The 26,969-nt window shown below is 42.7% G+C and overlaps 1 protein-coding gene across 4 annotated transcripts in view; it reads left to right on the top strand.

The window, feature by feature from the left end:
• Window positions 1–494: 494 nt before the first annotated feature.
• The window catches only part of LOC104147779 (ankycorbin), an 86,267-nt gene continuing 59,792 nt past the window's right edge, over window positions 495–26,969 (top strand). For 2 of the 4 annotated variants that reach the window (XM_068925192.1, XM_068925190.1), the window contains exons 1-2: window positions 495–619; window positions 10,374–10,462. In XM_068925192.1, coding sequence (XP_068781293.1) covers window positions 10,427–10,462 — 36 coding nt within the window. In that variant the 5' untranslated portion in view covers window positions 495–619; window positions 10,374–10,426. The remainder of the gene's footprint in view (window positions 620–10,373; window positions 10,463–26,969) is intronic. The other 2 variants (XM_068925193.1, XM_068925191.1) reach the window with 2 other exon arrangements.

Genomic DNA, 26,969 nt, shown 5'->3' with positions numbered 1-26,969 from the left:
CCCCAACTCCCCACAGGGAGGGCTGGGCAGGCTGCTTCAAGCCTCTCCCACCCGTGCTCGGTTCCCCCCCTCCCCAGTGACCGGGTTCCCTCTTCCACCCCTCACTGGGGTGACCTGGCGACACCCAAGTGCGCCGCCATCCCGCCTCTTCCCCGCACGGTCCCCCACCCCGCCTCCCGCCGGGGACCTATATCTCCCCCCTCCCCCCTCACAGGGTCCCGCGCGCGCGCAGCAACGGCCGCGGAGGGCGGCGCGGCGCAACGGGCGGGCGGCTCCGCGCGCCGCCACGTGACCCTCCTCCGCGAGCGCGGGGGGCCCCCCGCGGGTGAAGGGTGGGGCGGGGGCGTCCCTCCCGCTCCCCTCCCGGCGGGGGGCCGGAGCCCCGCGGTCACGTGGCCGCGGAGTGATGTCACGGCTTCCCCCCCCCCCCCCGCCCATCGCACCGCCCTGCCCTGCCCGCGCGGGTCGAACGTGGCGCGCGCGCGGAGCGGCCCGGGGCGCGCGGCGGCGGCGGCGGCGCCCCGCTCCGCTCCGCCCTTCGCAGCGGCGCCCGGCGGCGGCGGCTCCCGGCGCGGAGCGGAGCGGGACGGGACGGGTTGGGACGCGGCGCCTCCATGGGGTGAGTGCGGCCGGGCGCTGTGAATAGGGGCTTTGTGTGCAGGAGCCCACCTGCCCCCGCCCTCGGCGGGGGGCTGCTGCCGGCGGCGGCCGGCGCTTCCCGGCGGAGTCCGTGGGGGAGAAACGCAACAAGAGGAAACTTCTTCCCTCCCGTGCCGGAGAGCTCGGCTTGTCCCGCGTGGGGCAGCGGACGGCCCCGGGGCCGGCGGCGGCGCGGGGTGGGGGGGAGGCTCAGCCAGTGAGTCGCTGCCGCTCGGCGCTTTCATTTTATTTGATTTATTTCTAGTTTTCCGCGGAGGGGGTGACAGCTGCCCGCGGGGGTCGGTGCGGCCGGGCCGGGGCTGCGCCGCCTCCTCCCGCCCCTCTCGGGGGTCATTTCGCTTTCCCCCCCCCCCACCCCAAAACGGCGTGGGGGGGGGGAAGACCGGGGTGACCCTTGCGCTGCTTCGCTTGTAGGGAAAGGCGGCCCCGGGGGTGGTTTTGTCTCGGCTGCTCTCGCGTGGGGCGGTTCCCCCGCGGTTTCGGGGGACGGCGGTGGGGGCGCGGGGAGCCGCCGTGCAGCGCGGGGGTGTCGCGGGAGCTCCGGCGGCGGGGGCGCACGCCGCGGCTGAGCAGAGCATAACGTGTGGCGGCAGCGTCCTGAGCCATCAGGATTTCATTTCTGTAGCTAACTGTTTAAAAAAAAAAAACAAACAAAAACCGAGACTGCATGAGGGATCGCATCGAGTTTAACCAGAACGCCGGTGTTTCTAACAAAACACGCGAAGAATTTTGTTTTTATCTCGCACAGCGTTTGGTTGTAACAGCCTGCCTCGGTCTGCCATTGTTGCTCGTGATATCCTGAAGTTTCTCCCTGTGAACAGTCTGGTTAAATTCTGCTTTATCAGCATCTCAGGATCTTAACAAACTCTGCCGTTTCTCTTTGTAACGACTGTGACTGCGTTTACTACAGAACTGCTACAAAGCGCTGTCTGGTTGCAGTGTGTTCTGGGGCAGTAGAAGATCGTCTCTCTCTTTTTTTTTTTTTTTTTTTTTGGTATCCCAGTTGGTTTGAGATTAGAGTGTTTGGCATTTTAAGTCCTTTTTTTTTTTTCTTAATAAAAAACATGCATGAATCATTTCAGAAAGGCCTTCTGATGTCCTAGATTAACTAGGAGTAAATGAGTTTTGTAAATATCTGTCAGTGACCTGCTTGGCTCTTGTCTTGGGACACCCATGGAAGGCTGTCAATGAGACTTTATTTACTAAGAAAAGAATTGCATAAGAGCCATATGAACCAGAGTGAAAGAGCGTTTGAGTAGAATAACGCTTAATAGGAGCTCAGGGTTCTCTTGTGTTGAAGCCAAGCTCTGTGCCAATAAGTCACTATGCAGTAGCGGGAGTCATTCCTTCCAATCACTAAAAATATTGGCCTTGTGCTATTCTCTTCCCTCTTCCAAGAGTGCATCTGCTAGCAAAACAGTGAAAAGCTACCTCCTCCCTCTCCTTCTCTGAACCAATGAATTGATGGTATCAAGTGGAGAAGAGTGGACAGGAGGCTGCTGGTCTCATTAAGTAATGCAAGCATTTCACAAGGGGGATTACTTAGTTGCCTCTTCAGTGTTTTTCTGTTGTTTTTTTTTGTCTTTTTTTTGTTTTTATGTTCCCCACTATGTTACCTTTCTTCTCCCCACCTCTAATAAGGAATGTGTGCCTCTTCTGAGGGAGGAGCAGTGCCTGGAGAATATGAAAGCTGAGTTCTTTTGTGAGTTGCTGGCGATTTCTAAATCCTGCTGTACAGTACCCTAATCACATTCCTTCTGAGAGCTGATTGTGGGCTGGTTCTTTTTGCACAGGGATAATGCTTGCAATAGCTATAGAGGGGAAAACAAGCAAAACTAGAACAAATCAATCCAGAGCTTTAGTGCCTTGCTTACTGGCAGAGATAGCATGCTATTGAAAATAGCGAGTGGCTTTCTTTAGCAGGGTGGTAGGTAGGAGCATAGCAATCCATAACATCTTCTTGGGTTATGGATTCACATAACTGGCTTTCCTGCGGTTTGCAGGCTTCCTGCGTGTCTGAGAAGCCTCTTCCCTCTCACACTTTCCTTGGAGTTGCTGTGTAGGTGCTTGTGGGTGTGTATGTGTGATAGCTGTGCAGGTGAGGTGGCTGGAGCTTGCTTTCGGAGTGCTGCACCTAACACTTTGAGGGTCACCTATTGATGCGCTTTTAGAGCAGAGAGGGTGTAGTACGAATAGCTACAGTTCAGGCAAAACATTATCGTGGAGCTTATCTCTGTCAAACTGCCAGAGGCAAACATGGGTCTGGTGAAGTGCGGAAACAACCTAAGACTTCCACAGGCACTTAGGGTTAAAAGCCTAAGTGCCTGCTGAGGACTGCTGGGAGTAAAAGTGACATAGCAGTGACAGAAAGTATCCTTCCCCCCTGCTGACATACAGAACAGGATGGCTGGTAAGGCTTGGAAATGATAGTGGTGGTTGATGCGCTGAACTTGTGACCAGCTCCGGAGGGGAGGGCCTGCAGGCTGATGGTTAGGGCATTCGCCCGCAAAGTGCGAGATCTCCACTGAGGTCCTTCCTCTGCAGGGCAGGTTGTGCATTTTAGGTGAGTGATGTAATCACTTAAAGGTGTTGTCTAAAGTTGCTGTAGTTTCCCTGTGGTTTTGTGCCTGGAAGCCACTGCTTTTATTCAAAATATTGTAAAACAAGATATGGGATCTTTTTTGACCTGAAAGGGGTGGTGAAAGTTTGTTCAGCCCTTATGACAGAAAAAGGGTTTGTATGCTCCTGTGTCTATGGCTCTGTAACTTCAGTAGCTGGACGCTTTCCGCTTCTTGCAACTGCGGAGGGTCAGGGAGGTACAGTTGCCTATTGCAGGTGGGTCCAAGGAAACAACGGCATACATCTGGATTCCCAAATGTATTGGGACAACCTGAAACTTTTTTCTAGGGAATGTGGCACTCAGGTGCTTTCTGAGAATCTTGGTTACCGGGACTTGCCTAAGACCCCAGCAGGAAATCTCTAATGGGAATGTAGAGATTCGGAGATCTCTGAAGCCTGGGAGAAATATCCTAAACAGTAGATCCTGTTCCTCAGTGTTTATGCAACACTTAGTGCTGCTGCTGTTGAATATACATTTCAACAAATCTGAATAAAGTTGAGTAAAAATCACTTATCACTAAGGTAATCAAATTGATCCTTGCTGGTATTATGCTAGTTTATAGCCTTAATAGTCTTCCAGGATAGGAAATATCTGAATTCCTAATACTTTCCTTTTTTAAGGAATGGAGGTACTTAGTTTTTTTGCTTGTGAACACACCCAACTCTCTTTTCATTTTCAGGTAGTTTTTAAAAATGTACTGCATTTTCATGGGCTAAAATATTTCCCCTACCCAAGAACTTGAAAGCTGAATAGGGGAGTTTTCACTGGCGCTGTCTTTGGAAACTTCTCTGGTCCGGAAATACTTATAGTGGGACACCCTTCCAAGGTCCTTCAAAAGTATATGGGTAGAGTTTAGGGGAGTGGGCCTAGGCAGGTGTCTTATATAAATTAAATTGCTGTTCCAGTCTAGTTGTCTTAATTCGTACCCTCGTAGGTGACTGTTGTGCCTTAGGCTATTTCAGAGTATTCTTCCATAAAATAATGCATTTGTCTCCTCTTAGAAGATTTCAGGTTGCATCTGTACAGATTCTTTTGTTTGCTGATTCTGAAGAGCAGTTAATTGAATGGTTGATTAAAAAAAATATATTATGAAGGGAGTAAGTATAGACAAGTATTAGCTGTTTTTATTCATGTGGGCTTCTCATTTAGAAACTGGCATCTCACAAGGGGAACTCTGTCACTTTTCCTCTATTTGTAGCTAGATGCTTCAGTTCCAGTCTAGTCCTGTTGGATTAAGCACAGAACATGGAAAAGTCTTCAGAACGGCAACATAACTTACGTGCAATCAGACCAAAAAATATGGTCTAAGAATTGAAGGGCACACAAGGGAGGGCCTTTTTGTTTTAGAGATGGGAAACTGAAAGCAGAGAAAGGTAGCAGTTTGTCCCAGTTCATGCAGCCAGTCTTGTCTCTTCTACTGTGTTCTCCAGTGAGCTGAACGTGTGTTGACAGACACTTTCAGACAAAAGAGCTGGAGTAAGAACAGAGTAGAGTTTAAGTGTAATGAGTGAATGACAGATTTCCTTGGACTTCCCTTGAGCTAGAATTTTGCCTGGAGCGCTGTCTAATATGCCAAGAAAACAAATCGGAGCAATGTCACATTTTGCTTTTTTCCTCTAATCTTCTCCTGTAGTTCACTGTGTGTAAGGCCTTGTTGATACAAGCTTTTTCCTGGTTGTCTAGAACTGTTTTGGAAAACACTGTATAACACACTGTATCTATCTCTGCACAGGTTTATGTTAGTTTTGTGATATCCTCAGAGGCTTGTACTGTTGTAGCTGAATCCATTAAAATGAAGATAAACCTTCTGCAAATTTTGAATATCAAGAGGAATTGTAAGAGTTGAGAGTTGATGCACAGCGTACTGGAGGAAAGAGTGATAGGAAGCTGTAGGTTTGTTAGTGATGCTATATCTCTGGAGCTTTAAGCATTTGATCACAAATGTTAGATTTGTACTGTTCAGCACATTGCTTCTAGTGATTTGTGATTTTTGATGTAGAGGTATTGGACTAAGTTACCCAACGTCTCTATCTCTGCTGTCCCATTCTGTTTTGAATGGGATTAGCTGTACGTAAATCACTCCCGTTCTTGTATAGCACTTGGGCTGCCCAGTGCGATTCTTAGTGTCTTTTCATTAGTAACAGTAGATTAACCAAGCCACAAATTATTTGTCTTCATAGGTAGCACTAAGTTTTAAAAACATTGTTTCATTTGACTCTTGCTGTGAGAGGAGGAAGAGTTACTGAAGATGGGAAAACTGAGCTATGCTGATAGAATGGGGAAGTGTTCCCTTTGCTTTTGGTCAGACAATGCGTGCCTCTCTGCCTTGGCCTGAGGGGTAGTGAAAGGAATATGCTCCGCTGGATGGAAATGAGCAGGTAGTCAAACATGAAGTGCTGAGTGGATTTTTCAGGATGGCGTTGGCTTGCTGCGTTCATACGCAGACAGCCAAAGAGCTGGGCAAAGGCTAATGCCTCCAGGTGGTCCAGTGGCTTTGGCAGTGGTGTAAAGGAGAAGCCTGGGTTTGGGCATGCTCTTGGTAGTGGTTAGTAGGTCAGGGGAGCTCAAGCGTGTGAAGCATTTGACAAGTTGGGTACTGAAGGTGAGCAGAACAGCCACTAGTACTGTGGATGCCTCTGCTCTGTATGCAGTGCTAGCTGCCACAAAGGCGTTCGTTCTTGAGTCAGAGCAAGGCTTGTGATTCGGAAGGAAAAAGATCATCCAGAAAATAAGTGATGAGGTAGTACTGTGAGAGAAGAGACCTCTGGGGGCCCTTATTTTCCTCTATGAGAGCAGGTGTATGCATGCAAAGGAGGTGTAAACATACAGTAGCAATGGTGCTCCTCCAACCTTTCCTCTCTCTCCCCTCCCACCCCTTGATGTTGCCAGATCTTGTGTTGAGTCTCTAGTTCTTCTTTGTAAGGTCTAAGGTGAAAAAAATTGTTTGCGAGGAGTGGAGGGCACAAGGGAGGAGGAGAAATCAGTTGATGTTACTAATGATGCTTCGCTGCAGAAGAGCATTGTCTGAGAAGGAGGCTTCTCAGTGTGTTCTGAAAGAGATGCAAGACCTTTGTCACCTAAAATTAATCAAATTCAGTGTACCCTTATCAGCAATGGGTAGCTGTAATTGGCATGAACAGTATGTATAGCATATCCTAAGGCTGTTTTACTGTTGCTTCATTGGATCTTTGGTCATTCAAGGATTTAATTATAATGTTGTCTGAAAGATCTTGCTCTGATTTTGATGTAACTTAATTAAAGGAAAAAACTGTGCCGGTATGGTTGTTTATTGTGGTTTGCACAAATCTTGCTGTAAAGCAATGGGGGAGATTTGTCCTAATCCGCCTCCTCTGTTTAAACCTAAACATTGTGTTGAATATTGAGACACGGTTTCAGTGAAATTATTGAGGCTGAAGATCACCACCATTTCAATGCCTCTTGTCTTAACTAGATAGGTTTACCTAAAGATGCTTTCTGTGGCTTGTATTCCTGAAGCTGTTTCTTAAAAATAAGCTGAAGGGAGATGAGGTGGAGGACTAGATACTTAATTTTGGAGCTAATGCTTAAAAACACGTGATCAGCATTAGCTGTTGAGCATGTCTGGAGTTAAGCCACTGCTAACTTCCTGCTGCTACAAAATGACAATGCTCAGTATATCTTATCACATTTGTTCTGAAAGGAGAGAAATATCACCACTGGTAGACGTTGCTTCTTGTTAGTACCTGTGATTCATCGCAGAAATGCTGTTTTGAAATGTCTGGATTCTCCCTAGTGAATTCCTAGTAGTTGTTTCCTATCTTGTAAAAAGAGGAGTGTATTAATGGTACTTCCTTTTTTCCCCCTCTGGCAAACAAAACGCTTGCCATAAAGCTCTACTGAATCAGGATGCTGACCTCTTTCTGCATCAGTTCCAATAATTATACCCTTTGAGGTGACTTCCTCTTTTCAAAGCAGTGCCAAGAAAAGGCAGCCCTTACTGCTTCACAGGTTTCTATCTCTACTGCTGAAGGATTATGGGCATTATGATATGCAAGCTGTAATCTTAATGTTTGTATTGAGCTGTCTCTTATAGAAAAGATACAGATGTGACCCACACGCTAAACCCAGGAATGCTGTTTTTGTGTGCTCGTGCATGCTTTTTTAATTATGGTGTGGATTTAAGTTTCAAATTTAATATATAAAATGCACTTACGTAAGAGGTGAAGTATCTTGTGGGGGAAAAATAATAAGCTGGCCTCTCCTCTAACAGAAATACAGCTCACCTCCCATATGCCTTTCCAAAAAGGAGAAAAAGATAGTAGTATACTAGAAGTGGTTGCAATACTTTTTAGTTAGACTGTGTTACAGATTCCTCATATTAGACAGTCTCGTTTTTGAACCTCTTCTGTGTGTATATCTGCAAGAAATTGTTACCTCTCACATAAACCTGTAATTCAGTACTTCATCTTCCACAGGAGCGATAACAAATATTTCATTCATAGGAGCCAAAAATACCAGGGGGGAAAGACAACCTGTAGCAGAAAATTCCTTGGCAACCTGTATTTGGGGAAAAATGTCCTGTTCTCAATTCCATGCCCTTCCCCACATGCAAAGATTTGTTTATATTCTTTTTTTAAATGGTCTAATTAAAGTGATTACCTTTTTTTTTTTTTTTTTTTTAAGTGAGATATTATTACCTCTTAAAATAAAGAGTCCTGCTAACTTTTGGGCACTGTGGAATATTGTGCGATATTTCTCAGTTCTTAAATTTCCCTTTAATTCTGTGTTTTTTTGCTTTGTTTTTGTTTTTTGCAAAGGTCTTTAAAACTTTTTTTTTTTTTTTTTTTTTGCCTTTAGCTGTATTGTGTAAGGCCAGATATGTGTAATGGCATTTGTCTGGTCAATACCCCGGTGTTTCTGGTCTTTCCAATGCTTAGCATCCTTGGTGTTGCTAGAGACCAAGTTAGGAGATTATGGAGCTCTTGCTGAGGTTCATGCTCCTTTTCAGTCAAGGTTAAACAGCTGTTGTGCAGTTTCACACTTTCTCCAAAGTTTGATTAGCTGTAATGCAAATAAAGTGGCTTACTTCTTTGAGAGCAATCGAAAACAATTCCTTCTTTCCAGATGTTCCATAACTTCCATATTTCTTTGGTTGTTTGATGTTGTTATTTTGTAACTGCTCCAATCATTCAGCCAAGGCAAAACCTAAGAGAAATTGCTAGGTAAACCAGGGAATGAAAAGCTTCTGTAGATTTTTTTTTTTTTCCTTTTGCATGATAGAGAGTTAAAAATAAAAACCCCACAAGCCCATTCTTCTTGTTCCCACACCTTGAGCTGAAAAATGAGAACTTGGAATGAAAACCCTAGTTCGTATACCTGGAAGGAATCAGGAAACTGAGATGACTTCATGATGACTGCTAAACTAGACCTAGAGTCATTAGATTTAGCGGTATTTTAACAGCCAACAGAATTTTCCCATCCAGTACCTATTAGAGGTTTGTAGTCTGTGGGAAATGTATTCCTATGTAGGTAGTGCATGGAGATTTCTGTTTCGTGTGGCTTTTTGTTTGTTTTTACTTTTTGATTTTTTGTTTTGTTTTTGAGAAACCTACTTGTATGTGTCTTTTAAATGGTTGTCATACAAATATAGAATTGAACTAAATGATGTGTTTACTTAGCACTAATTGCTATTCCTGAATGGTGCTCAGTGTTGTATTACTGGAACGTCTATGAAGACGTTACTGTGTAGTAGCATTTTAAATCCTGATTCATAGTAGAGCGATCATGTAGAACAGAGCAGCTTGCTTCATAATAATGTGGCACTTTCTATTATGAAACAATTGAATTTCAGGTTTGCTTATCAAATCTGCTATCTTTGCTTAATCTACTGTTTCTGAAGAGTGATAAGAAATATTAGAGACCCAGTATGACCTATTTGAATTTTATGTCCCAGTCTTCATTTCAGTTACTTATCTGGCTAGACTCATATTATTTCTCTCTTTTCTTCCCTCCGCCTTCAGAAAAACGGTTGAACATCCTTTACTTTAAACTATTTTTGCAGTAGGAACTTGTATAGCATCTAAAATGGCTAAATGAGAAGGGCTAGCTATTCCCGTGAACACAGTGGAAGCTTACTATAAAACTAGAAATTTGGAATATTTCTATATAGATGGCTTTGCTTAGTCCAGAATTATGTTGTTCTTGCTTTTAGTTTTTCCTGCTATACTCTAGGAAGAAACACGTTACTACTTTCGCATTCTGTTCACCGTCACGTTTAGCTTGGGTTGGTAGTACTTTGTATGTGGGGGCTTTCTGTAGGAGGCTTTGCTCTAGGTACTGGCTTATTTCCCTGTGAAAGCTTGCAGCTTGTCTGTAAAGTTTGTTGTATATGTTTGTGCAACTGATGCTTCCCTTCATTTGAAAGGGAGGAAGGAGGAGCATGGCTGTTATTTGTGATAGTGTGTTATCAAATTAAGAACAGCTATGACTCTGAGAATACCACATATGGTTTCCTATGTGGAAGAGTATAAAACACTCCTTCCGGTGATAACCTCTGTTCTTTCTTGGATCGCCAATCTGCTCCGTTGTGTTAGGCGGTACAAGTATCTGTCTACGCATGCTTTGGAACTTGCTGGTTAGTGGTTACATTTATACATAAAACAGTGGTGGGTACTTCAGCTACCTAGTGCAGACCCACAGTTGTGGGATGGAGCAGTTTTGAATGTGATGGCATACTTTTCCCACCTTGCAAGCAGCTTCCCTAATGCTAATGCTGAAATAGGCTGTGGTTAGAGAAGGGTGCTGCACCATGTGTAAACGTTTTACTGATCTACTTATATGAAGAGATAGCTAGTATAACATGGTACACTTTCACATTTTTGGTAAAGGCTCGATCTGTTCTTCTCTGGTCCTACTTAGGCTTACTTCACCTTGCTTTTAAGTTTGGAGAAAAAAGAAATTTCCCTTAACTTGCTGTTTGTCTTAACCTCTTTCTGAGCCTGAGGGCAAAACCCTCAAAGGGCGATGTAGGTATGCAAATTCAATTCAGACTTCACTTCCAGTGAACTGAATGGTATCAAGTGGAAAATCTTATTTTCCTGTCTTTTTTGTTTAGATATTGAAGAAGGATAAATTCCTCAAAGATTTGGAAGATTGAATGCGATCAACATGAAGAGCTTAAAAGCAAAGTTCAGGAAGAGTGACGTAAGTATCTCTGCTCAGTTTGACTGCTGGTTTGCATACTGGAAACAAGTTATTCACTCCCACCTTGATAAGGTTGTAGGTTAATGAATTACAGAGAAGAAAAACTTTTTCCAAGCACAAAAGCAATGGCTGAGTACAGTACACAGTAGGCTGTTCCTGTTTTGGAATGCATTTCTCTTATGCAAACTATAGTATTTGACCACCTTGCTCCCTTTTTGGAACACTTGAATCATGCCTGTATGTATAGGATCTGCTGAACTTCTGTCTGATTGTGCTCTCGCTGGGACTGAAGCTTTGTTCCAGGTGCAGGGTTAAGTTTAGTAAGGACTTTACTGCCCAATTGTATTTCTGTCCAAGCATAGTACCCTTCTTATCAGTGTGGTGTTTGAGCACTTAACAAAAGCCTCCCCAGACTGTGGCAGAGTTCCTTTGTTAGCAGGACTTTAGGAATGAACTGTGCAATGAAGGCTTATGTGTGGCTTATCCATTCCAGTGTGACAGGAGAGGTGCCAGTCAGGCCTTTGACAGTCTCACAGGAGACTCTTTTAAAACTGTGTTTGGAGAGACGCTATGCTGCACTTCATGTTCTATCTCTTGCTAGTAGTAGTAGTATCAGTGGAGCCTATCAAGGTTGAACTTACATAGTGAGTGTACTTCCCTTGGACTAGTGGAACTGCTACAGGCTTACACAGCTTTTCCTGTTTACCTCACTGCTGCTTGTCATATTTTGCAGGAGGTAGTGGCAGCATTTGGAGGCATGTTAGTGAATATGCGTGTTGCGCACTTAGAAGAAAGTCAGTGTGTGTTGCACCGTAACTAGATAAGGTTATAGGAGGGTGATGTGCTAGCAGCACAGAACTGTGCCTGAAGCTGATGCAAGTCTGGGATGCTGTAGTCCAGTCCTGTCCTTGTCTTTCTCTTCCTACTGCTGTTCGTTCCAGCTTCTTGTCTTGCGCTAATGCTGATGCTCGTTTAATAGTGCCGTGAGCATTTAGTGAAACATGTGACTTTGTGTTTGCTTTGGGGTGTTGAATTGACTTCTGAGATTTTGGGTGGAATTAGTAACAAATCTCTCTCATCCCTGAAGAATGGGCTGTTTCATCCTTCTGCAAATCTGCATACTGCTTTGAAAGAAGTGATGTATTGTTGTTTGTCATGGACAGATTCCCGCAGGAACAGCTGTGTTTGGTGAAGGTGCATTAGGCTTGAAATGAAGGTCCTGGAGAAGTTCTCATGCTTGGGAAAATCATTATACAGTGTGCTCAGTAGTGCAAACTGCACTTTAATATAAAGATGGTCTCATGGCATACCATTAGAGAGGTGTCTTTAGCCAGCTTGTAATGCACTTCAGTAGCTGGGACGTGCTGTTGTGATATGATCTGCAGATGTGCTGATTGCTGCTTAGAATATCTTTTGAGCTGCAGGTTAGCATTTGGTGCAGGCAACTACTGTATTGTCTTCTTTGCAGCAGCACTGGTAGTGGCTCTGTTCCTTCAGCTCAGCAAGAGCTCTTTCTGAAGAGACCTGTTCTTTAACCAAGCTGAATGTCAACCAGGCTTTGAGAGCTGAGTGAAGCATACTGAATGATTTCAACAGTGTTTGGTTTTTGCTAGTCACCAGGCTGAGACAGCGTGTCCATTGTGCTGGAGTCCAAAGAAAAGGATAAAAAAGAGGTGTCATTCAGAAAGTGCACTTCATACTATCCAGCATTTAAAAGTCTTTAGTGCAGCCTTAGAGTGTTTAACTTCACTAGGCTTCCAAAATTTCCTTTTTCTGGGATGGAGAACCAGGCTGGAAATAACAGACTTGAAAGAAAATGATTGTGGAAAATAAATCTACATACACCAAATCCTGTGTAATTCTGGTTTGTACCTTACGCCACTTCACAACAAAAAAAAACCCCAAACACATCACAAGCTTTGGATGGTATCTCACCTGAGTGTGCCACTCAGTTTAGTCCAGAATTGTGTATTTCATTGTCAAAAGTGTTGCTGCTGTTCTTGCAGCAGCAATAGCTATTTCAGTTCAGCCACACCAGTAAAACATTTTATAGGCATCTACTTGAATAAAAGAGACAGTCCCTTGGCTAAGGTATAAACACACCTGGTATTATGGAACTTAGGTGTGCCTGTGCGTTAGGATGACTTCATTCACACTTTTGTGCTAGTTGGCTGGGCTGCTGCTGTAGAGCAAAGGTTAAGTGACATGCGTGATGCAACTAGATCTTGCTGTAACTAGTTCACCCACTGTTATAAATTGCACAGGACTGCTTATCCCTTACGTATCCTTGTTAACTCCCTCACACCTCTTTGCAAAACCAAAAGGAGGCTGAAAATAATTGCCATTTTGATACTAGTTCTGCTGTCTACTGGCTGGAGGCAAAGTTGACCACAAAGGATTTTTCGGATACCTAAAATTAGGTATGTAGCTCTAAGAGCCCAGCAATCTAAATTCATGACAGTCTGCCTTCCCCTGTGTTGAAGCTAAACCTTAAGGGTGTGATTTAAAGCAGCCAACAGGAGCTGTTCTACATTTTGTGCAAGATAAACAAGGAAAATTATCCTTTTCTTTCTTCTCTTTCGTTTCCAAAAGCTGCCCTTAGCTGTAATTTGTGAGGAGAAGGAGATGGCTTAAATTGGAATTAGTTGTGTTTGTATCTTGGTGTATAAAATGTTAACTGCTTTTGGGATGGGGATAAGGATAAGGTCAACAGGGTTGTGGGGACTCTCTTTCTCACCCCCACCACCTCCCCTCTGTTGCTTTCTGCGGGAAAACTTTAATATCTTAATTTGCAGAACTGAAGGTGTCCTGGGGGAGGGAATGTACCCTCCTTTCTAGCCACGCTGTTAACGTGAAAAACATGGGAACGGGGAGAGGAGTGAGAATAAATCTTCAAGGCGTGCGTGGGAAATGGGAATTACTCAAGCATGTCTCTAGCAGCAAGGCTCATAACGTAAAACTATATGCTAAAATAAAGACTAGGTAAGCAACTTCACCCATATGGGCTTTTCTGGAGCAGCTGAATTTGAAGTGGGCTCAACTGCTGATATTCATGCATATATTTGTGTTCCTGCTGCGGGGTTTTAGTTTGGTACTATAGCTACACACCAGTCTTTCAGCTTCCAAAAGGAATGTCTCTGCTCACTCTTCTCTTACCGCCACTGACAATGCAACCATGCAACACTTGGGTTGTGGTGGTATTTGTCTGACCCCACAGTGAATCAGTTCAGAGACATAAAGCAGCAGAGAGTTGTTTTGTGGGGTTAGTTTTAGCTGCTTGACTCCCTACTCTGTCTCACTGTGAGGTCTGCTTTGAGACGCATGGTGAAAGCAGGAGGAGCAGGACTTCCCTTTCTGCAGCTGTTTGCTTGGCTCTGCTGCGTTGTCCAATCGTGCCTTCAGATTATTGGCCTAAGAAGCACAGGGGTGGGCATGCCAGAGAAGGAGTTGCAGGAACACATAAGGCTGCTAAGTCTGATATTTAGCAGAACTGGTATAGTCCACAGCTGAGACGGATGGGACCATAACTCTTCCTGTGGCTCTGAGCTGGGTGTAACAAAGGAGAAAGCTTTTGCTGCTCAGCTCCCCTTTACCTTACCTACTTCACTCTACGTGCGCAGGCAGCCCTGTTAACTGAGAAAATCTCTTTCCCTTGGTGCATTTAATCATTGTGAAATCCTTCCTGGGGGTGACCGTTGCCATGTGAACATGTGTATTTGGAGTGGAGGAGAGAGATGTACTGCTCTGTCATAAGCAGGTATTGTCAAAGCGTGACGTGTAGTTACAAGACGATGTATGTAGTCTAGAAATCCTTCAACAGGATGCCCAGGAGGGAGCAAATGTTGGGATTGGAAGCTCTGTATTGGATATGCACATTTCAAAAATTCTGTAGACAAAACTACAGAAATTGCACTACCTTCTTAACAAAGCATCCAGTCTCCTTTTCTGCCTCCGAAGCATTATTTTCTCCTCTTGTTTCTCACCTCTTGCTCCTAATTATCAAATTTAAAACCTACTCTTGGTAGCACCTAAGAACTAGTGACCTGAAGGGATGACCGTTTTAATTGTTGCTGTAGTGTTACATGTAGCACTTGAAAAAGTTGATGCAATAATATTGCGAACTATCACTTCAGAGCTTCAATTTGTTTATGGGCTGTCTGCAGTTTATTTACATGGTAGAGAATGAACATCTCTAAACCATTAAGACGGATTCTTCACTATCTTAGCTCAAAAAAGTAGAATATGAAATAAATCAATTAAAACCAGTGTTACTGGTGTCTGATTGGGCAGCTTAATAACTATTAACGTTTGAAGACCTGAATGCTTTCTGTAATAACTAATCAGTTTGTGGCCTGACTTCAAGGGCATCTAGGTACTTAGAGGCACATGAGTGTTGGGTGGATTTTCAAATACGTGAAAGTATCAAACCTGTCTAATCATGTTTTATCTGCTTCTTAAATATGACAAGATGCTCACCTACGTTTTCAGGCACCTACACACATTTAAATATCTAGCTCTTTGATGCTAAGATATGGTAGTACCTAGGTGATCTGTGCAGTTAGATTTGTTTTTGACTGTGTCCTTATCCCTCTAGAAAAGGGATATTGTGCGAAGGCTGCGGTGAGTTGGATTGTTTTCTCGCTCTCAGCTCTAGATCTTTGCTCTCGGCCTTAGATATGTGGACTGTAGTGGAAAGAGTAGTTTTGGGACCATTTTCTGATATACTTGAAGATCAGCTGATAAACATATTTCTTGCAGTTTAACAACAGAACAATTTTTTTCCTCTCATTCTTGACTTGTTGACTGGGTAAGGGGAAGATTAGAATTCAGTTTTGTTTCCAAGTATCTTCGATATTAATAATATTGAAGTGGTTTTAAATTTGAAAATTGACTATGCAGTTCAGCATAAGAAGTAGCTTTTGTCAGAAGCAGAGCCAAGGGAGGCTGGGATTTCCCAATGCTAATTGCCAGCTCAAACTTCTGGTATTTCTGGAAATGCCTATTCCTTTGCTAGCAAATGGGGGAGGGGAAACTTGCAATTTTCATGAATTATTTTGCTTTTTGGTCTATGATGTAGTCATTGTTCCATAAATCTCAAAATACGGGGCAGTTAGGAGTGCTGTAGCATAAAATATTTCAGTCTTAATCTAGAGGCTCTCCTAATTAAGGCTTGGCAATTCATTGTAACGCCTGATGTTCTAACTGGTAGGCTCCTATTCAACAGTTTTAAGGAATAAAATGCGATGTGGGGGTCTGGAACTGGGAGGTTGCTGGGATACATTCCACTGAAATAGCTGTGTTCCCATGTGCTCTGGGAGTGAACACGTGGGAGAAAAAACTTGGGTGGGGCAACTTTAAAAATAAGAAAGCCGAATCTCTTTTAAACAGCTCTTAAATTCTTTTATTCACTCCAAGTTACAATTAGCCTAAAAGGGAACATGGGATGCTTAGAAATTACACTATCCACCCTATGTACACATACTACTTTTTTTTCAAGCTAATTGTGTCCAAAAAGCACATACAGAGTTCACTGTGCTTAAAAGTGTGAGAACAATGTTGTTTGACCACTTTGTCCAATTATTTAGAAAGTGGGCTGTTGAAACTTGCTTTTATTTGGGTGTCTTGCTTTTATTGGATGTTGAATTAAATAAACGTGAAGTGGATTCTCATTGTCTTAGCCTCTTTTTTCTTTACTGTGTCCTTCAGTAATAACTTTGGGGTTTGCTATACAGTGCGTAGGGAGAGAATTTATCTCTGGAACATACAGAATGTCCTCAACCACCTCCTTTTGGAAAAGGAGGATCTATCTTCTTCCTCTCGGAACAAGTGACACAGCTCCTGCTTCTGCCCCGCTCTGTCGGGAGAGAAGGGAGGGCTCTACTTGCCACCCCATCTTCCGCTCGGGAGCTATTTGGCTTCATGCCTCCAGTTCTGGACAGCGTAACACTCTGCTCTCCTCAGCTTGTTCTCCCAGGCAAAGCTTAAATGCTTTGTGCAGAGAAGCAGTTAAATACGTTCTCTGAGTCCTTCAGTGTATAGAGTAGGACCTGCTGCCTGTCGCAGTCAGTTCCATGAGAACCTCTTGCCATCAAATAGTGGTTTTTCTTCATAATTGGCAGTAGGAGCATGCGCAGAGTACTTCTGAAATTCTTATTTGGATGAACTGTAATTCTGGCCCCCTTGACCCTCCGTGAGGGGGCCTATCTCAGCCCACAGGGGATGTAGTATCACTTTTACTGATGGAGGAAAAATGTCATGGATAAGAAAAGCAAAGATGGAGAGATAAAGGAAGGGGAAAATGGTGGGGGGGCAGGAGGGAAGGGTGGCGGGGAGGAGGGTGGGTTGAAGCAGTAGGATAAGAGTTACCATTTTGCTGCTGGCTGCTGTGGAATGCCTGCTGATCTGCTAGTTCAGGAAGGGGGCGAGTGGAGCCTTGGCAGGTCGTATGAGGCCAAATAACTTCTAGATATTCTAGAAACAAGCTTCAATATCTCCAAATAGTTATGAGAGAAAGGAAGGGGGAGTAGGTCAAATGAGAAGTGTGGTGTAATGTTTGAAATTATAGTAGCTGGTAAAGACAGTTATTTCCTAAAACTGAATTATAGTTTGGGATATAGTAGAGAACATCTTGGTTGGTTCCCAGCCAGACTTTGTCAATGCTGGCTACCGGTTCCTGATTCCTTTGTCTGGAGCTACCCCCCATGTCTGTTTTTTTTGGATGTAGCTGGTCAAGGTGGAAATTTCAGCCTGTTGCTGTACCATAGCTTTGAAGGTATGCCATTAAGTAGTTGAGGACCCAGTTGTAAACAGAAGAGTATGAAGAACACTCCAGTCGAAAGTTGCAGCTCCTTCCTGCTTATCTCAATAGCACTGCTAATAACAAAAACTTGATCTAACTTTTAGAGGGATTGGATTCTGCTGCTGTTGCTTTTTGGGGGACTGTTGAGCTGGAGAACTCATCTGTTTTCTTCCAGTTATCCCTTGGCCTCATAAAAGGTATTGCCTCTTTGTACAAGCCTTTTCTCTTGGGATCTATGACAACACGGTAGTGTAGCTGTATCTTCTTATTTTTTTCCTCCAGTTCTTTTGGAAGAAAGGGAGGAGGACGATGATCTAGTGAGTCGATGCCACACTTAAGACTCCTATTAGGCAGTGGAGAGTAAGATTTCCTGGACAGCAGGAACCCCTTGACAGTTCAGAGGCAGCTGGCAGTGGTTATATTAGACCCAGCTCCCTGAACACAAATAAGCTGCTCAGGTGGTCCTAAAGCCAGTTAAGCACTCTGCCGTGTAGTTGCTGCTGAGGAAATAAATCCTATAGACCCGGTAATGACTGCACATAGGACTATCTCTGCGGTATCTGCCTTGCAGCAGTATTGATCCATATATTGAGCTGATCTTGGACAGTTGCAATCTTGATCAGCCAGCCTGTAGGTAAGTGGTGGTGTGGTGTTGCAAGTGCAGCTCTATTAAAAACCCAGTGCTTGACTGAGCTAGAAGAAGCTTTGGGACTGAATGAGTGCCAGATCAAACCTGCAGGACTGTTCTCACGCATCCACTCGCAGTTTCTCAGTCCTTTTGCTAGTATGTGCACTCATCTGAGCTCTGCTTTCCACACTTCTGTTTGTCCCAGAGCCCATCATGCCCTAAGGAAATGACACACAGCTCCTGCACTGCTCTAGCTTCCACCTCCAACAATGCTTGTGCCCCAAATTACGAGGAGTAATATCTCCTGTTATCACTGGTCCTGGAGTCCTGTTCTCACCAGCGCAGAATGATACAATTCTCTCATAAATACAGGCTGAGGCAAAGGAAATGGAAAGTTGCCTCCTTTCCCCATGTGTCTGCCCAGGCCTCTCAACTTCGTTACTCCAGTATCCTCCTTGCGTTCCCTCCCATCTAGAGCTGTTAAATGTAATACCTCCTTAAAAGGAAGGAGTACCTGCCAAACCTTTGCAGAGATGATGAGGGACCTTCCCATTACAAATATTTTTTTAAATGGAGTGAAACCCTGTAGGGTTAGGGCAGTAGTTTACAAAACGGTATGAGATAAATGAATGCAGATGAGTTAGAATGTGAAAGTATCTGCTTTGTTGACAATTCGTTGCTCAATAAAGTACCAAGATTAAGTTGCATAAAATGGGGGTGGGTAGGAAGAAGAATGGCAAATTGGCATATTCAAACTGGAAAAAAAGACAGTGTTTTTAAATATATTGGTAATTGTTGTTGTGCAGAAACACGTCTTTTGTGTCCCTTTAAATAGAGCACAAAAGTTCAAAGGCCTGAGTTTGGAAGAGCTGCAAAAAAGCAATTGTAATTTCTGTCATTTATTTGCTTATCTTTAATAAGATTTAAATGTAAAGTAAAATAAATTAAAAATATGATAAATTAGCTGCCTGTGTGTTCTTATTGTGGTACACTATATCCTTGCTCTTCCTTTTTGGCACTACTCATCTTTATCCGATTTAAAAAAAAAATTTTTTTGTCCAGCTTTCAAAGTTGTCAGTTAAAACACACGCAAAGGAAGGGATTTAGTGACTTGTCCAGTCTTTGTGTTTGAAGGGTGTCTGTGAATAGACATTGTTGAATTAACTACAGACTAAAACATTACTTATACATTTTATTTCATTGGAGATTTGCGCCTTTTCATCCCAAGCTTATATTTTGGGACCGTATGAATGGTACAAGCAGAAGGAAACATGAAAAAGTTTATCAGGCTGAAGTGTATGTAGTATATGTCTTATTCCAGCAACACTTACTCTACTCTTCAAGAAGCTGTTCTGATTGCTCTGATCCAGGCAAATGCCCAGCTGGGCCTAGCATTAGGGAGATATCAGGCCCCTTTCTGCTTCTGCACTTGCCCTGTTTAAATCTCCTCGAGTTTCAGGCTATGCTTGTTCTGAGGGTCCGTGAAACTAAAGCTCAGAGGAGCATGGGGACGACAGTGGTGGTTCTTCCCAGGAAATACTACAGGAGTAATAAGAGTTTGGACAGTTAGATTTTCAGCGCTGGATTGAAGCTATCTTTTTCTTATTCAAAGGTTTAGTTGCTGAGGCGATGTGTAAGGCAGGCAGAGGGAATGAGGATGAAGAGGGATTCCTATGTTGTGGTTGTATAGGAGTTTTTTCAGCCCAGGTGCAAGGAGAGGCTTTCTGTGGGTGATTTGTTGGCTAAGATGAGGCTGATGGCTGATGTTTTTGCTTGACTGTGTTAGGTGCATCAATTAAGGGAGTGTTTAAAAATTTAAGATCTGTGTAGGGAAAAACACAAAGCTGGAATGAATAAAAGGCTAAAAGCTAATAACAAGCCATATTTTAGCTAGTGAGGAAAAGCTGCAGTGTTTGTCTTACCGTTAGGACGATATATATGTATACATACAGCTCAGTGGTACAGATGTTTTAGGAACAACTGCTCAATGTTTCTTAACAGAGCATCTTATTCCAATAAATTTTGAAATAGTACAGATTTTTAAATGTACTACTTTATTGTAAATTGATGCAAAGCTAATAATTCCCAGCCATTTGCATTTCACTCTGATCTGGTTGTATAAATATTAAAAACTTGACTGGACAAGGTCCTGAGCAGCACGGTTTAGCTGACCCTGCTTTTTTAGCAGGGCAGATGAACGAGACAATCTCCAGAGGTCCCTTCCAAACTCAACCCTTTTGTGATTCTATATAAAGATCAGTATCTAGGAGCTTACCTTCTAGAAAGCTTGTAATTATGTTTATACTCACAAAAGATACAAAATGTTCCTTTAAAAAAAAAAAATAAAAGTAGAAGCATGTTGTTATATGTGATTCTTAGCTGCCTGAAAAGAACTTGAGGCTTATCCCCAGGAAAAGCTATGTTGTCATTGCCCACCTGTAAGTTGTATAGCTACCTGGACTTGCGTAGTCAACTCTGACATGTGAAGAGCTATATTCAATCAGCTGTTTTCCTAACTCTAGGTCTAGACTCTCTAAAAGTAGCTGTAGACTTCAGCTTTAGAAAATAGCTGTTGATCAGTACCAGCTGAGGAAAGCCACTGTGGCTGAACATCAGCTGCAGGTTATCTTCATTCCTTAGATTTGTAGCTTGTATTCCTGTGTATTCTTATTACAGGTACTCTCCTCTTCCTACCTTTTGTTTGTTACGTGGACTTTATACTTTATCATGAAGTAGAAGTTTTTTGTGTAAGAACCTTCTTCAGTGCTGTTCTTGTGCAGCACCTAACACTAGGGCTGCTTAATCCTGTTTGGACTTTGGGAGGTGATATAATATGGCTAGCAAAACTCAATAGTCAAAAACTCAGGTTACTGCTGGACAACTATCTGAGAAGTCTTAGTCTGTAGGTACACTGCAGGTACATATCTCAGATGGGCTGTACAGTTAACTGTCCAGAGCACTTGCATTGAGTTGAATGATTAGGATGATGACAAAAGCAAAGGTTTTCATAACTTTGCAAATAAAGTGGTTACAATACATATGTGTGTATCTGATATACCTGTTTTGCTCTGTTTGCAGGTGCATGCTACTTTTCTTTCATCTTAGCTTCTTTTGCTGTGTGTGGTGGAAACCTCTTAGTTTTGTAAACTTGCTTGTCCAGAGATTGAAACAGTACCCTTTGAAGTCTGAAGAAAGACTTAAAGTCTCCTGGACTGAGCTTTGAATTAAAAAACAAAATAAAATCCTGGCTTCACGGAAGCAAATGGCAGAGCTTTAATGGGACTTAGATTTCACCCAAATCTAGTGTAGAAGTACATGTAGCAATTGGGGATACTCAGATTGGCTGGTTATCCAATAACAGCTTCTTTTTTGGGTCTAGGCTTTTGCGGGGAGGGGGGAAGAGGGGAGCGGTGGTTGCTTGCTGATATGACATGCTTCTGTGCAACAGGAGCAATGGCAATCGTCAGTGACCTTGCACTTCTGACATGAGCTTGTGAGTAATTTCATTGCACGCCCCAACTGTAAACAGGTCACTGCATTTTCAAAGTGGAGGAAGCTGCATCATGCACAAGCACCATATTGATCTTTAGGAAAGCCTATATGGTAGGTCAGTGAGGAGAGGCTGCTGCACTGTAAGATTTACGTCTTCAGTTGCTCTGCCTTGGCTGCTTCTTGCTGACATGCTCTTAACAGGGAGAGACGTTATGAAGTGTAGTAATGAAATCAGATTTGAAATCATAAATCTGTATGCAACCAGTTTAATGAAAGAATAGGGGAATTGGTGGGAGATGGTGATTTGTGAAAACAGGCATAGAAGCAGTTAAATCTGTAAATGTATACTTGATTTGGAGTTAATTCTTAAGGTCCTTCATAGTATGTTGGGTCAACCAAGTTACTTTTGTGCATTTCTCAGGGGAGGAAGCTGGCTTTTTTTCTTTAATTCTTCTGGCTGTGGCTAAAGGGATCTGAAGAGGGTATCATGCGCTTATGCCTTCTGTAGCAGTTTGAGAAGGGCTGCCAGTTCCAGCTCTCTTGGAGCGTGTGTACTGGCTTTATTGGCACAGTATGCTGTCTTAAGCTCCTGGGTGAGATTTCTGTGGACTTTTGGTTTGCCCATCCAGTTATGTTCCTGTCCCACTTCTCTTGGTACAAAAAGCCTTTGGCTCCTTGTTTTGCTGGATTTGTCTCACAACTGTCTTGCGTCACGCATCAGTGTGTGATGACAAGTGGAGTAAGTGATGGGAGCATATCCTTGCAGTTGCATGGGAATAGGTGTTGCAAATGATGCTTATGTGTGCAAAGTGCAGTACAACAAGAAGCTGGTGTTGGGCAGCTCGCTTTCTGAAGTAACAAATACCACTTCTTAATGCCCCTGTTGTTTGCTTGTAAACTTGAAGTTGCGCAGGGTGTTTTGTTTTTGTTGTTTTTAGCGTAGGTTCCTTGTTTGCAAGCCAGGTCTCGCTTCAGCTGTATTGCTGCACTGGTTAGTTAGCATGTCGTGCTCGCAAGAGAGAGGTTGTATTATCCATGTGTTTGTGAGGATTGTCAGCTCAGATTAATGTCAGCAAAATTTCTTGAACCTTTGCTGTTGTGGTACACTTCAGCTATCTCCGTTTACTCAGATGATGGTAAGATGCACAAACTCAGGTAAAGGCTGGATTTTGTCATGTTTGTGAGTAATGTTGCTTTTCTTAGAGGATCGTTTGAGGTGGAAAGTTTATGTAATGCTTGCTATAATATGATGCAGAGAGAAGCATTGCGCGGAGAAACAGTTACAGGTAAGTTTCTTCAGGCCTCTTAAGCCTGACTGTCAGTTTCTGTTATACTGACTAGTGCGTTGGGGGTTGGTCTCTTTTTTTTTTTTTCTTTTTCTTTTTTTTGCTTTATTTTTAAGTGTGGATAGCTGTTATCACCAAACCTGCTTTATTACTGTTATTTTTTAGGCTAGCAGGGAGAACAGAGGATTATCCTGTGGAAATGGAAGTTTGTTTCTAGGCTCCTGTCATTCCCTGACTAACTGCACAGTTTTGGGCAAACAAGCAACTATGGCTGTTGTTTGAGACTGTAAAATAGATAGCATTTACTTTGTTTAGCTGTGCAGTGTTGTTGAACGGGAGGCACAAATCCAGTCTTGGGTTTTCTGATGTGAGATGATTTGGAAGAAGAGTAGGTGAGTGTTCTTCAGGGACCGGGAAGGCAAGTTGTGTGAGTTAACATGTAGCTGAAATGTACTTGGCATCTTTTAGTGTTTTTCTTCTGGTAGCATAAGAATGTAATTGTTCTGCCATGGTGTATTTTTCCCAATCCATACAAGGGAGTTTCCATGCCTGGAATTTAGATTTATAATCTGCTTTGTTTTTTCTAATGTATCCTGATACTTTTAGATTAAGGTCAAGTCGCTCTATAATTTATTCTTGAAATGTTAAGTTGCCCATTTCCTGTAATGGTGACTGAGGTTGTGTCTGACTATAAGCTAACAGAGAAGAGGTCTGCTACCTAAAAACAATACGTAAATATTATTTAATGATAGATTCCTTCCCGCTCTTCTGCAATAGTAATTGTACTCATTCCCCTTTCTCAACTCTTGGACAACTCTCATAAATTTAATGACCGCATTCAAGGCAAGTTTTTCATCTTCTTTAATTTGCACTTCTGGTTTTTGACACTAATAGCTGTTGTTTTCACTTTTTATCAGACCTGCGTCATTGGTCTATAAATTATCTATACAGCGTTTAGTAGCTCCAGTTTTATGAATGTAGTATTGTTTCAGTGGGCTCTCTCTCTACACGCAACAAACACGGTTATGAAATTAAGATCTTTGACATAAGAAAAGCAAATGAACTATTTTAAGTAGGTTGTGCATGCATTGAAGGGGGGTGGAAACAAACTTAGTACAGCCTCCTTAGAAGGAGGGGAATGGGTGCTATAAATTTCACTATAGGAATTGAACTGAGCTCCTAGGTGAACACCATGAGAACTGCCAAGTTAGTGCAGCAAAAGAAGGCAAGGTCAGGAGACTAACCTGGAACCGGAAGAAGGATTCAGCCCCTTGTCTTCCAGTGCAAGTTTCTGTAATCTTGTGCAGGTACTCACTATCCCACTCCCACGTATTTAAAATGGGAAGGGGGTGGGGGGGAAGGATAAGAATATTTTTATGGCATAATTAATGGTGGATAAATCAGTAGTTCTGCAACGCTCACATACTGTGGTAACATGGGCACTGCATAACCCCCTTGAAATAGAGATGGTCAGCTTCCGCTCTGCCCAGCTTTACTTCTATCTCAGCTCTACGTAGGTTGAGCCTCCCCAGGCTGTCTTGTGTGCTGGTCTACATGTTGTGTGTTCTTGGACACTTCTGTCTCTTGAGTTTCCTGCTGTTAAAATCTGTGGGTGGTTAGCTGAGGTGCTGCTGTTGCATGCTGCTGAAGATGACCTTCCTTGCATGGAGCTTTGAGTTTGTCCCAGATATGCCTGATAGGACTGCATGAGGAGGTTTGGAGGGGTACTTACATCAGCAGGATGCAGAGGGGTGATTTTAAATGCGGAAGCCATAAATGGCCCTGAAGATAGTCCCCTTTAGTGACCTTTTATGTAAGGAGATCTTTGTTTCTGGTGAGAAGATGCTCAGGATCTTGTAGGATCAGCTCTTTTATTAACATATGTTACTAGCTTGGTTGTTTTCAGCAGGTTTGCTCCCAGTTTTCATCAATGCATGATCACAGCCTGGCCTAAAATGTGCCTCATCCTCTCTTTTCAGCGTGTGTGGGATTTTGGATGAATTGTCCGTTTTCACACACAGCTGAAATGCATCCTTTTTTCAAGTATGTTTGAGTAATCCATAGTGATTAAGCAAAACAAGTAGGAAAGAATGTGATCTTGCTATATGCCATGATTATAATGACCCCCTCTTTGAAATAAATCAGTTGTTTGTCAAAAGACTCATGTCTGCATAAGCACACGGCATTGCTGCAGACAGGAAGTGCCCTAGTCTGTTGACCTCGTCTCCCAGGGAAAATCCAAGCTCTCATTAAATTAAAAAAAAAAAAAGAAAGAAAGAAAGAAAAAACCCTAAAACCCAACTTGTCTTAATTGGAGATGAAGGCAATAACATGTATAACCTCTTCTTTTTTTAGTTTGTGAATGTGCAATCTGATATTTAAATTGCATTTAACTTTTTTTTTTTAATGCAGCTGAAAAGAGTGAGGTCAGATATGTTTTCTTAGGGCTATATTACGCTCTACAAGGGTGAACAGGAAATGGTTTAAAGGAATGCCAAGAAGTCCCTATTCCCTGACCGATTCCCTTGTCTTCTTTCAACCAGCTTTATTTCACATTGAATGCTTCAGCTGCTGTTAGCATTTCTGGGCTGAGAACAGGAAAGGTTTTGATATGTTCTTAACTTGCATCGCCCAGGTTCCTTTTGCTACAATTTAAAGAAGAAAACGGAGTGGATTTTAAATATAGCCATATACAGGCCTAGAGTAGGGAAATGGGAATGTTGCTGTGCACATCTCTGACCTGTTAGAAGTGCTAAGAGTATTACCTTACTAATAGAAGTAGTAGTGATAGTTTAATGAAATGAGTGTATTCTTGGTAATTCCCAATTATTGCCGTTGTTCTTTTTGCACTTTGGATTTATGCAGTGCAAGCCCCATTTTTTCACTTCTCCTTGAATTTCAGTTTTTTCTGCTTCTAGATGGGTTTTCCTCAAAACAGTCTGATCAGTCAATTCTGCTGCAAAAGGAAAAAAGCCTAGCAAATTGAAAAAAGATAACTTAAATGTTGGCAAATCCATGCATTTACGAATTCTGTGTGTGTATCTGTGTGTGTATACATATATATTTTCTTCATGAAGTGTTTCTCTACAGTATATTCACTGAGATATTTAAGACTACAGTTATATCTCCTTGCTGGCTTTGTTTATTGTTTTGAGTATCCAGTTATGATACGTAAGAAAACATCTCCTTATAGATGAGAGAAATTGGATGTAACCACTCCAAAGAGCTGCAGGGAAACAGCCTCCTTTCTGGAGGTACAGTGACCTATATGCAGCCTAATCTTGGATTCATTGTTGAGGTAAGTCCCTCACTCTGATGGGAAGGTCACTTGCTAGAGCAGTACATCTCTTTCTGAGGCTTTGAACTGGTGTAACGAACACTATCTTAGTACCTGGCTCCTGGTCTAAAAGCTCATAAATCTCTTCATAGCCAATGTGGCTGTTTATTAGTGGTGTACAAATATTTGAAGGGAGGGTGCCAAGAGGATGGGGCCAGACTCTTCTCCATGGTGCCCATTGACAGGACAACAGGCAATGGGCACAAACTGAAACAGAGGAAGTTCCATCTGAACATGAGGACAAACTTCTTGCCTCTTCTTGCCCAGAGAGGTTGTGGAGTCTCCTTCCCTGGAGATATTCAAAAGCCACCTGGACATGATCCTGGGCAATGTGCTCTAGAGGACCCTGCTTGAGCAGTGGGGTTAGACTAGATGATCTCCAGAGGTCCCTTCCAACCTCAACTATTCCGTGATTCTGTGATAAGTGATAATTGTACTATTGTTCTGCTTATATAGCAAATCCTGCAGATCTTCAGTGCCTTCCCCAGAAAGTTGCCATGCAGAGCTTGCAAGACTACAATAGTAATGTACTTAGTTCCTTCATAGAGTGAGTGTATATGTGTGTGTATTTTTTATCGTCTTGTCTCTTCATGAGTCATTTCAAACACATACACTTAAATGTAAGTTCCAAAACCAACCTACTGCTTATCTTAAAATATCCTTAAATAGTCACATTATACATTATCCTGCACTTTTCAAACTTGGATATGCACCTAAGCTGTCTGAAGTATGACAAAACTAGATAAGCTGAGTGAGTATTGTTGGGACACTTTCAGGAGTTTAAACTTACTAATATTTGGCTCTTGTCTTATTCAAAAGACACAGTCGTAATTTCTTTTCGCTGAGCACAATGACTTGGTTTTCCAGAGCTCAGCAGCTTTGCTGACTGCCTGCTTAGATGATCTCTTGTAACAGTGTCTACAGAAGTCAGAAATATTTACAGAACAGTAATTATTAAAAAGAAT

Source organism: Struthio camelus, chromosome W (genome assembly GCF_040807025.1).
Source record: "Struthio camelus isolate bStrCam1 chromosome W, bStrCam1.hap1, whole genome shotgun sequence".
Taxonomy (NCBI): domain Eukaryota; kingdom Metazoa; phylum Chordata; class Aves; order Struthioniformes; family Struthionidae; genus Struthio; species Struthio camelus.
The sequence above is the reverse complement of the archived record's forward strand: the minus strand, read 5'-3'. Positions and strand labels throughout refer to the sequence as shown.